This window comes from Colossoma macropomum, unplaced genomic scaffold, assembly GCF_904425465.1.
Source record: "Colossoma macropomum unplaced genomic scaffold, Colossoma_macropomum, whole genome shotgun sequence".
Classification (NCBI taxonomy): domain Eukaryota; kingdom Metazoa; phylum Chordata; class Actinopteri; order Characiformes; family Serrasalmidae; genus Colossoma; species Colossoma macropomum.
The window spans coordinates 17700672-17713141 of NW_023494788.1; the positions used below are offsets into that span (position 1 = coordinate 17700672).

Sequence of the window (12470 nt, forward strand, 5' to 3'; positions counted from 1 at the left end):
TTCAAATCATGCAAAAAAATGATGAGATACAAGTCAACATGAAATATTCCCCCAATATAAAGGGCAGGTAGCATTTTTCAAGTGGAATAAAATACTTGTAATTTTATATATATATATTATATGCATGTAGAGAGAGAGAGAGAGAGATAGATGCAGTGATTTGTGAGGAAGTACATAGTTCTCAGTTAATGCACCAACTGCTTTGTTTTCACTGGGATGAAAGACTGAAGTGGAGGCACTCTCCCCCTCTCTTCTCCCACAGGAAGGTCATTGCACACTCCTCCCATAACATGCTGCATTTCAGTAAGTGCCACTTGATCAGCGTACTGTCAGACTCCTGTTTTTATTTATTTATTTTTCTTTGCTTTGCCCATGGTGGCTGTCTAAAAGTGCAGGGATACATATGCTGCCCCTGTGTACAGTGCAGCCTCCTCCTGTACGGCTCCTTTGTTAGCGACATTACGGTAAGTCCTTGCCACTAAGAGGCGAGTGGTTGGAGGAGGCCAGGGCCAATGGAAAGGCTTCATCCAGGCATCCCTCTGATGTAGAGCGAGAGAGCAGTTGTGTGGGGAGGTGGAGGTGGTGGTGGTTCCTCCACCTGGGCTGCTGTCCCCCCTGCTTTTCTGGACTGAGCAGAGCTGCAGAGGACTGCTGGACGATGGGCTGCTCCGGCAGCAAAGAGTGCCTTAATGTTCCCTGCGCTGGACCCAGGGTAAAGACATTTCAGCTTCTCCTGTGGGACAAGGGTAGGACGAGAAATAAGATATCTGTAGATGCCTGCACTAAAGCGTGTACAGTCTGTCTCTCGTTTTTAATAATTAATCTTGGGCAGTGAGGTTTGTGAGTTTATAAGTGACTCATCATCTGGCATTTGGCTTTGGCAGACAGTCTGTTTCATGCATTTCTGTGCAATCTGCTAATTGAGTGGTTATCAGTTCTCATGTAGACGCATGTGTCTGTGGGGATTTTATTGATCTGCGGGGGAAGGCACAGGTTGAAAGCTTGTGGACGTTTTTTTGGATCTCCTCTGCGTGTTTTTGGGAGGCTGACTGGAGCACTGCAGCTGTGGGTCTGGCTGTCCTCCACTTAAAGAAAGCAAAAGCCAAGTGGTAGGGGTGTGAGGCATTTGGAGATTACACCACTCTGCATCATTCTTTACCCAGTTGCATGAGGAAACCAATTACACTCTGTTCAGATGCTTCTCATTCTACATTGTGCTTTAGCCAAGTTTGTCTCCTCCTCAGGATGATGCAGAAGTGTAAGTGCTGGTGAATACTGCAGTTGTTATCCTGTGGCGCAGTAGTTGGCTTTTTTAGTTTCTGATTTAATTAATCTGTTAGCTTTCTTCAGTCCTGTTTCTTTAGTCCTGTGGGAAGCGCATTTTGGAGGAAAAACTGATTGCATCAGTTGGCCAAATAATGTAATATCACATTTCAAAAGCAGCATTGTTACTTTTCACCCATATTTGCTGATTCATGTCACAAGATCACCTGTACAAAGTCACAGAAGGAAAGTGCATATACTGTATGTGAGTTCCTGATATGAGTTTTTCTTCTCTGTCTGCAGCATGAAGGAGCAGTGAAACGGCGCCAGGAGCTTTCTCTGGAGCTGCTCAACCTACGTGAGGAACTTGGTGAGTACTGAGGCTGTATGTTGTCACTGTCATGACAAAACATCTTATTTACAAAATGGTAATTTTCCATTTTTTTTTTTGCACTTATATTTTTGTGGGTTTATGTACTAAAAACAGTTACACAACCTCTCATTATCCCCTGAAATTAAACAATTTTTTGTTACTGTGCCTTTAAGACTGATGTATGTAAATGATCTCTGTTCTGATTGGCTGCCCTGTATTTTGTCTTGTTCAAGAAACAGTCTAGAAATGCTCGATGTACCTTCAAAATAAGGTGGAGCAAACTACTGTGGACTGAATAGGTGGATATATGTAAATGTGTTGGTTTTTGTGACATCACAAAAACAATGAAGCCAAAACAGGCTGTTTTTTGAGCTTACTTCCTATATATCCACTCGGGAGTAAATAGTGCATTTTGAAACAATGTTTACATACTGGCATTAACCTCCGTTGTTTAACAAATGTGAGCAAAGTTCAATTTTACGTGATATAGGCCCTTTAATGGAACAATATAATTTTGAACCATATATTTTGGTCCATCTGTCATGAAAAGGTAAGGGCAGCTGGCATTTCCAGATGCTGTTTTAATATGACAACAGTGATATGCTACATTTGTTTGTGACACTCAGTTTCCAGTATGTGTGGAAGGAAAAGGGAAAAAGCAACAAAACTACAGCCCTTAGCGAATGGCTTTAATAAACTGATTGCTTGTCACGAATGGAAGTAATCAATGGACAGAACAGTGGGTGTGCTGTTTCCTCACAATAACACTGCGACTGGCCTGGCTTCCCCTGCTGTCCTGTAATTCGATTTTTCTATCCTCCTCTGTTTAATTTCACCTACCCACCACTACACATGGACCAGCCAGTGAACCATTTGTGATGTTAAGGCAGGGAGGCAGGAGAGCGATCTGTTTTACTGCCTTGTAATATGGCAGGGCAAAGTCACTAGAGCTTTGCTTTCCCTTGAGGGTGATTTCAGAGACGCACATTCTTCCACATGCCTTTTCCTCCAGACGCTGTTGGGAGAGGCATCTGTCCTGGCATGCACGAGCACCCCAAGGCCAAGGCCCTACTTATGTCTGTAGGAAGGGACAGTTACTGTAGGAGTTGGTCTAAGTGCGCTGACTTATAGGAGGAGAGGAGGGGGTTAGGGTTCAGTCTCTCTTTAAGTACCACAAGCTTCTTCATGGGGATTATCAGTGACAGAAACTGTTTATTGTCTTCTAGCTGTTATTGTTTTTTTGACAGAAACGTGATGTATTTATTGTATCCATTCCTTACCTGTTTTTTAAGGCATTATATTTTGTGTTTTTACTCTGCATTGTTGCCATCATGTCTGGCTCTCTTAATCCTGCACATGATTTTTCTTTACCGTTATAATCACACCGTCTCAGCTTATTAGCACATTCCAGCCGTCTAGAAAAGCCTGAGACACCCACCCATACGACTCCCTTTGCCCACCTCACATGAGCCATGCTAATATGGAGAGTGCTATTTTGTTACCAGTGCAAGCTTCAAATATTGATTTCCACTTGCTGTTTAATATAGCTATCATGAGTTTCTCGTTTCACTGATGTCACTGAAGTGTAAGCACTAGAGCATGAGACATTTCATGTTGGCTTCTCTCCAGATTGGGCTGATAAAATGCTTAGTCTTATTAAATTGCAGTACTGTAGATTTTCTGAAAAAGATCTCTCTGGAAAAACATAGTCCTGTTTACCACATAAGCTTTGGTCCTTCTCTTACAAAGCCTTTTATCAGGGGGAACACTGATTATGGCTGGTGAATTTGCCCTTGTCCACACCACACTTTAAAACTTGCTGTAATTATATGTAATTAGCTCCCCTGTGGCTTGCACATGCATACATGCAGAGCTGTTGGTACATTCATTCACTCTGTAGAAATGAGTATAATTAAGTGGTTTAGGTTTAGTGGACTTAGTCCATACACCAAGCCAGAAAGCCATGATACTCCTGAACCTCCTTGAGCATCACTAGTTGGTTGAACTTGGCTAGGGTTGCAACCCAAAAAGATGATTCCTATATTAGACGTTTTTTATGTTATTCTTCAAAATGTGATCAACCTCTTTTCCATAGCTGTTCTTAGCAGGGTTATTAGGCTTAACTAAAACTATTACTAAAACTAGCAGTGAAAAAATGTTTTTATTAACTGTAATAAAAGTAAAAATGACACACGAAACACGAAACCTAAATCAAAACTATAATGTCCACTGCAAAAGTAACTGAAACTAAATAGAATTACTAAAATCTTTAGTGTTTTTCTTTTTGCATGAATGAGAGTTTAGAAGTGAACCTCTTCTGTATTTGGCTTTAGGGAAAGCTCAAGCTGAGCTCAGTCTGCTGCTGTGCTAATTTTATTCTACACTTATCATACATCTAATATCACAGCATTCATCATAATACCTAAAACTAAATAAGAACTAAACTAAAACTATTACTTTTCAGAAAATTAGAACACTAAAACTGTTAATGCAGGCTTAAAACTAACTGAATTAAAGTGAAATCAAAAACCAAAATGATAATAAAAATAAAAACTAATGAAGATTTTAAAGCTACAATAACTCTGGTTGGTACAGCTGTCAGCCATCTCAGTGGATTTCTCCAGTATGTGAAACACATTCATATCAGTTCTACTCATGATAAGTAACACTTTGATAAGTAATGCCATGCTTTCTCCTGTCCCCTTGTTCAGTGGCAAGCAGACTCCTCCTCCGTCTGTTGCTTTTCCATTCACTCACGTTATTTGGATTATTTATAGGCTATGCATCTGAGCTCTGCAGCATAAATTTACCCTGTAATAGAATTACACTGCAGATTTATGAAATGCATCCAGCCATTAGTGAGTGTTTGCTCTGGCTGATCTGCTGTCTCTGGTGTCTCTTTTATGTCTATACTGGGCACAGGTTGTAGAGGAGACACTATACAGTATGTCTGATCAGTGATCTTTTTTCCAGATCTTGCTCAAGACTCCTTTATGATTGTCACTAGCTAAAAAAAATATTTGATTAAGGTATTTGTGTAGGGTGTGACTGTTTACCCCAGGTGCTGTCTAATAGACTGCTTTGTGCTACAGCTACAAATTGATTGACCCCAAGTGCCTTCTTTTGACTTCTGATTAGAACCAGATGAGAGTCAAGACATTTTGTCCTGTGAGTCAATATTGATGGCAAGCTAGTTTTGAAAAGAGTGTTATTTTGCCAGTTTTGGTGTTGAGAATAGCTTACATGTGGAGATCTGATATTATTGGTTCATATCTGGAGAGAAGAAAGGTTTCACCTGTCACACATGTCAGTTAGAACTCGATATGGACATAAAATGAGACCTTTCACAAAGCTGTTGGATATCACAGTGATATAAGAAGTGATAATTAAAATAGTGTGCGTCTGACTAAATGGTATTGTAAATATTAATCTGACATTTCCTTTAAGCAAATAGCAAAAATATAAAATTACAAAAGCTCCATTAACTGTGATGCAAAATAAAAATAATGAAGTACTGACTATTGACAACAGATGTGCAAGTACATTAAGGCGCACTGCACTGTAAGCTGTTACAAAAACAGTTAGCATTACCTGAACATATATTTTTTTTTTTTTCTGTACTGGCTACAAAAACAAGTAAATATGTATATTTTTGGTCTCTGTGTAGACCTACAAAACAAATAAATATATATTTACCTTCTTAAAAAAGCTCCTCATGATGGTGTAGTTTTGTTGTGATGGTAGCCATTGCTGCTTCATACGTTTTGCACACAACTCTGAGAATAAACTTGTTTGAAGCAGTTGTTTTTCTGTGCACGTGTGTGTTTTGTAATTGGCCGAATGATTAAGTTACTCACTCTCCAGAGCAGAAGACCAGAGGTTAAGTTCAGCACAGGGAAGCACCTGTTGGGCTTCTAACGCTACATTCTCACCAATATAATTACGTCACTTGTAATATGAATGTTTCTTGTAGCAACTCCTGTCACAGTAACGATAAAAATTAAACGTGCAAACCCTACATTTAATTGTGTTGCCAACTTTACACTTTTCTTGTAGCCAAGGGCAACCATTCTACACTGGCAACTGAACTGCTGAAGGACACTGGGCATGCATTTAGATCCAGAAATCTGAGTGGTCCCACAAGATTAGCCTCCTAGTTTGAAATGGTTGACTTGACAGCCTTATACACAGTGTACAACACAAAGGGCAGCAGCTGCAGCTGTGATACCAGCAGTCGCTTAACTGTGTACACACTGCAACAGCAGTGTGTCTCTAATCCCTCTGGGAGTCGATTAAGAGGCATCTGTTACCAACAATAAGAAAAGCTATTCAGAAAAAAAAGAATATTTGTGGAAGTGTTGGTTTTGACACACAACACAGTACAACTCAAGCGCTGTCCCTGCTTGTGAACTATCACGCTATCATCTGTCAAAACTCTTTTCTTAGTTGTAATTCGACATGTAGTCTCATGTAACAGTTGTGGCTTTACTTGTAGAGCTGTCAGTTATTTCATAACAGTGGTGACAACTGTGTGTCCAAGCAGAATGCTTTTCTTATGAATCATAGTACAGAGTGTTGGCAGAACCTCATGTCAAGGCAGCAAATGGGTTTTCATTTGTCTTTTGAAGCTCTGGTTTAAAGTCGTGCACTAAATTTTAATAAACACTTGCAGTATTTAAAGGTTAAAAATAATAATAAAAGCATGTTATGTGGGTTTAAGGGTTGGGCAATATAATTTTAGCATTTCTGTGATAAATTACTGCGAGGAGAAACAATTTTCCTTTTGTTTTTATTATTTAATGTGCTTCGTGTGTGTGTGTGTGTGTGTGTGTGTGTGTGTGTGTGTTTGTGTATATATATTCACTTCAGATATACGCATGTAATGTCTTTGGACTTTGTGTTTATAAATATGAACAGAAAAGTATGTGTAAGCATAAACTTATGTTTATAAAAAGAAAAAAAACAACAGGGAAAAAGTATTCAGATATGTATTGCTTTTGGTTGGGAAGACTTCACGCAACAAGCAACAATCATGATAAAGGTTATTAAACAACACTCAAATGGGAGAAGCAAAGACCTTAAACCTTCCTGTCAGTACAACTGGTTCAATAATACACACATGAAATGTTCATGGAACTACAACTAATTGTCCCTGGACATGCAAGATTTCACAAAGCACTCTCAGACTAATGATCAAGAAAATAAGAAAGAAGCTATTAGTCATTCTAAAATGTGCCGGATGACCCGAAAGCAGCAGAAACAACACATTACACAATGAACAATTCTTTAGCCGTAATTTAGCTCAGTGTGTTTTAAGAAAGAAGAATTGCATGTATGACCCCTAGAAAACCAAACCCACAGTGAAGTAAGGAGGTGGGAGCATCATGATATGGGGCTGCATTTCTGCAAATGGTACTGGGGCATTACATGTCAACGAAGGAAACTGAGTCTGGTGAGAAGGTACATATTTCAAGATGACCTCAAACATGCAGCCAAAATAACTCAAAACTGTTTTCTAAAAAAGCAAGTGAAGGTGCTTGCATGATCTAGCTTCTTTACATTGAAAATGAATGGAGGATTTTGAAATCCCATGTCCATCAGAGGTTATCTTATAACCTTGTAGAATCGAATATGGTTTGTGAAGAGGAATTGGCCAAAATTGAACCAAACATTTACTTCTTACCATGAATGTTGTGAAGCTGATATTGCCAACAGCAGCTTTGCAACAAAGTGCTGGTGTTATTAATTTATCTGAATACTTTTTCTCTATTGATTTATTTTTAAACAAATCCTTGTTTATGCCCATGAATACTGTTTTGCTGGATTTTGCCACAGCATCTCAGTGGGATTCAAGTCAGGACTTTAACTCGGCCACTCAAACCTTCATTTTGTTTCTTTTGAGCCATTCAGAGGTGGACTTGCTTGTGTGCTTCCGATCATTGGCCTGCTGCATAACCCAATTGTACTTGAGCTTCAGATCACAAACTGATGGTGGACATTCTCCTTCAGGATTTTCTGATAGAGAGTAGAATTAATGGTTCCATCAATTATGACAAGTCGTCCAGATCCTGCAGAAGTAAAGCTGCCCCAGACCATCACACTACCACCACAATGTTTCACTGTTGGTATGATGTTCTTATGGTGTAATGCAGTGTCAGCTTTACGCCAGATGCAACGGGATCCATGTCTTCCAAAAAGTTCCACCTTTGGTTCATTAGTCCACAGAATATTATCCCAAAAGTCTTTGGGGTCATCTAGATGTTTTTTGACACGTGTGAGACAAGCCTTTGTGTTTTTTTTTTGGGTTAGCAATGGTTTGCGCCTTGCAGCTCTGCCATGGATGGCATTTTTGCCCAGTGTCTTTTTTTATTGTGGAATCGTGTACATTGACCTTAACTGAGGCAAGTGAGGCCTGCTGTTCTTTAGATGTTCATCTTTTTTCTGACCTCCTGCATGAGTTGTCAGTGCGCTCTTTGTGAAATTTTGGCAGGTAGGCCACTCCTGGAAAGGTTCGCCACTCTTCCTCATTTGTGGATAATCACTCTCACTGTGGTTCACTGTGGTTCGCTGGAGTCCCAGAGCCTTAGCAATGGCTTTGTAACCCTTTCCAGACTGGCAGATTTCAATCACTGTTTCACATCTGAATCTCTTTAGAAGGTGGCATCAGGTGTTGCTTTTTGAGACCTTCTAGCTGCTTCTCTTTTCCAGACAGGTTCTGTTTAAGTGATATTTAGATCCAACAGGTCTGGCAGTAATCATGCCTGGGTTTGGCTAGTGAAGTTGAACACAATAGTCAATTGAATTTGGTTAACTGGTTGATTTAGTAACTAAGAGGATTGTTACTTTTTAAACACAGGACCACATCAGGCTTAACAGCCTTTTTCTTTCAATAAGTAAAATCGTCATTTAAAAACAGCATTTTGTGTTTACTTCGGTTATTTTGTCTCATATTAAAAGTAGTTTGATGCTCTGAAACATTCAAGCATAACAAATATGAAAAATAGAAGAAACTACTTTTGATTGGATAAAATGTCATGTACCTTTTGACACTGAATGAAGGATTGATTTGTTTCCCACAGTGAGCTCTGTACAGTCATGCGAACGTCTAGAGCAGGAGAAGGAGGACCTGCGGGCAGCTTTCGACAGAGTCCTGCAGAAAGTACAGGAGCAACACCGCTCCGACCTGGCGGATCTAGAGGAGCGCCTGAAGACTTTCTATTCGGCAGAATGGGAGAAGGTCCACCAGACATACCAGGAGGAGGCGGACAAGTGCAGAGCCCAGATGGAGCAGCAGGTGAGTAAGAAGCATGGTTTTCTTCACTATAATTCTGGGAATTCTTACTTGAGGTTCTTTTGGATGTCCCAGTGATTTACTCTAAAACTCATCCAGAGAGCTATTTTCATTTCAGGATCCCTATATTTCTTCAGTTATGTTCTTAACTGTTACTTGGTCTTTGGTGACTAAGTTTCCGTTCGTCTTGAAACATTACTATGCAAGTGATTTATATTTGGGCTTACAAGCTAGCGAGGTTGTGTGTACCCATTCTGTTTGGTTTCTCGAACATTCAAACACTTGGCAGAGTGCTTCACATACTGAGACTGTTTTTCTGCTTATGTAGCTGGAGGAGTTGAGAGCCAAGCATGAAGCTCTGAAGAAAGAACTGGAAGCCAGCCATGGAGAGAAGGTGGAGAGCCTTAAACAACACTATGAAAAATCTTTTGAAGGTGACTCAAATGTTTTCTCTCTCCACCCAAGCCTTTAACTAAGTGCTCCATATGCAAAGTTCATATATCTTCACCCTGAAACATAATTATAATTTTTTCTTTACGTAAATAACCTTGTGATGGTTATGTTTTCTGTCTCCTTCAGAACTCAGACAATCTCATGAGCAGGAGATCAACACTCTAGAAAAAACACTAAAAGATGCAGAAACAACATTATCTGTAAGGCAATAACTGGATTTAAGTTAAATCTTAATATAATCGCAAAGCAAAACTCTGACACTGATGCATTTCACCTCTGTCAGAATCAAATAGAGGAGCTCACAGCTGAAAACAGCTCGCTCAGTGAGAAGCTGAAAGCAGAGGAGGACTGGAGGAAAGAACTGGCTGAGAAATGTCAGGTTTGTTTTACACCATCTCTCAGCTCTAGCCTGCTGCCATACTGTTTATCTGTGTTATCAGGTAGACAGGAATAGTGCCCACTGATAGCAAAGTTTGAACACTTCTCTCCATTTAGGGTCTAACGATTTTCAGGGAGTGACGGGTTAATATTAGACAGACCTCTCTAAAGAGTGTTAAGTGAGTTCTGACACTTACAGCTTTGAAAGTGCCAACAATAGGATTTAGATAAGGACCCTCCATTGAACTTGCAGGCTTACATACATAGCGAGACAGTAACAAGAGCAACCCAGTCACTTATTTTTACTTACAATGACCCAAAAGACTCACGTATGCAAGTTATTTATAAAAAAGAAATTGTGTGCATTTTTAAAAGAAAAAGATTATGGCTATATGTCAACAATTAGTGAATTTGTCAATGCCTCTGTTTAACCTCTGCATGAGTCAAAGAGGCAGGTTTTTGTAGATGTTGGCAAATATTCTAATCTTGCTCACTAACCTTTGATGTCTCTAGAAGGACTCCCACACACTCTACCTGGAGCAAGAGCTGGAAAGTCTGAAAGTGGTATTGGACATTAAGAACAAGCAGATCCACCAACAGGACAAGAAATTAATGCAAATGGACAAACTGGTGAGCTCAGCTCTCATTTTGGCCTTTGGATTCTCATCCTTGATATTTCCCTGCTTAATAAAATTAAGAGTAGCTAAAAAATAAATGAAAAACAGCCATTTCATATTACACCATGTTGTGATTCAGATTGTTAAACTTGTGATGCAAAGGGCTTGGATCCAGACCTTCCTTTAATTTGGTTTGAATGTGTTGTTCCAGATGGAGAAAAATGTGAAGCTTGATGAATGTCTTAAGAAAGTCCAACAAGAAAATGAAGACCTAAAAGCCAGAATGGACAGACATGCTGCCTTATCGAGGTACTCATTTTTCTCTGCTCCCTTTCTGTGTACATTTATTGACCTGTTTATTAGACACACCTTGATGATGCACTCTTTACGTTGATATTTAAAGATTGTAGCTCATCTTTTTCCATGCACAATTTGTGCTGGTCTTCCCTAGGCCTTTATCAGTGTTCAGCTTCTGTCAACAGGATCACTGTTGGCTTGACATTTATGTCTGGCAGACTGCTGTTAACTCAGTACTAACATTGAGATGTTTAAAAAAACCCAAAAAAGCTGTTGTGCCTGATTTTAGTACCAGTGCAATTTATGCTAACAACTCACTACCATGTTGTAGTACTGAGAATGGCCCATCACCCAAAAAATATAGTCAGCAGTGTTCCTATGGTGGTCTTTTTTCATTGATGGATGCAATAGAAGGTCGCTGAGAATATATATATATATATATATATATATATATATATATGTGTGTATATGTGTCCATCAATGAAAAAAAGACCACCATAGGAACACTGCTGACTATATATATATATATATATATATATATATATACTGCCTTCTATGTGTGTGTGTGTGTGTGTGTGTGTGTGTGTGTGTGTATGTGTGTATGTATGTATGTATGTATGTATGTATGTATGTGTGTGTGTGTGTGTGTGTGTATATGTATGTGTGTATATATATATATATATATATATATACAGGGAGATTCACGCGAAAGAGGCCCCAAGTATTTTGTAATAACTCTCGCTACGACAAAGCAATCTGAACGAAACAATATGCAATGTGCTCCTCAGTATATGGAGCTTCGAACAAGCCAGGATGCCCCTGTGTGGGAGCGATGGGGTAGGCGCCGGACAGCTGTCGCAACGTTTAACCACTCTAATGCTTGCCGATACGTTCAGGAACATGGAGCGCCACGCCGAAATGTGTCTGGCAGAAAAAGGAGATCAATTCCAGCATCGCATGTAATGCAATCGATTACACACACATCAAGATATGTAGCGTGTTTTTTTTGGTTCAGATTGCTTCATCCTAATAGGAGTGAGAACAGAATATTCGGGGCCTCTTTCGAGTGAATCTCCCTGGGTGGGTGGGTTGGTCGGAAGGTTGGTAGGTAGGTTGGTTTACCTGTACTTAAATGGTCAGGACCACCACAAAACAGGTATTATTTAAGTAGTGAATCATTCTCAGCACTGCAGTGACACTGACGTGGTGGTGGCATGTTAGTGTGTGTTGCACTGACAGAGTGGATCAGACACAGAAGTGCTGCTGGAGATTTTAAACACTGTCCAATCACTGACCACTCTATTAAATACATGTCATGTACATTTCATATATATTGTTTCGTTCAAACATGTATTTCAAACTCTAAAGTATAGTAAGCAATAATACATTTTTTTCATCATTTTCATACATACCCTTACATGAACACTTTACCTATATCTCTTTTTGTATGGGAGGACTAACTGTTCTCAAATTGTAATGAAACACAGTTACACGTCAGTTACATGTCAATTACACAGTTACACATCACATAATTTATTGCAGTAATGATTCAACCATCATATTGCCCACCTCTAAGTGTAACTGAGAAAGTGGCCAATGAGTGTAGGTACAAGGTAGGTGTATTTATCTAATGGCCAACTCAGTGTACACCGGGTTTCTCTAACCTTGCTGCACACCATAGAAATTAGTTCCTGTCTTCGCTCACTCACAGATAGTTGCTCCAGGCCATTTAAAAAAGGCTTGACGTGATTATGCAAAGTGCTTGTTGTAGTGTGTTTACCCAAACACTTGTCCTAAG

General features: G+C 39.5%; 1 protein-coding gene across 7 annotated transcripts in view; it reads left to right on the forward strand.

Moving 5' to 3' along the window:
* The window catches only part of mtus1a (microtubule associated tumor suppressor 1a), a 42090-nt gene that overhangs the window by 27951 nt on the left and 1669 nt on the right, over positions 1 to 12470 (forward strand). For 4 of the 7 annotated variants that reach the window (XM_036568672.1, XM_036568671.1, XM_036568674.1 and 1 more), the window contains 7 exons: positions 1567 to 1633; positions 8716 to 8930; positions 9256 to 9361; positions 9507 to 9580; positions 9664 to 9759; positions 10272 to 10388; positions 10587 to 10684. In XM_036568672.1, the coding sequence (XP_036424565.1) occupies positions 1567 to 1633; positions 8716 to 8930; positions 9256 to 9361; positions 9507 to 9580; positions 9664 to 9759; positions 10272 to 10388; positions 10587 to 10684 (773 nt within the window). Of the gene's footprint in view, positions 1 to 110; positions 713 to 1566; positions 1634 to 8715; positions 8931 to 9255; positions 9362 to 9506; positions 9581 to 9663; positions 9760 to 10271; positions 10389 to 10586; positions 10685 to 12470 lie in introns of those variants that run through there. The other 3 variants (XM_036568673.1, XM_036568677.1, XM_036568678.1) reach the window with 2 other exon arrangements.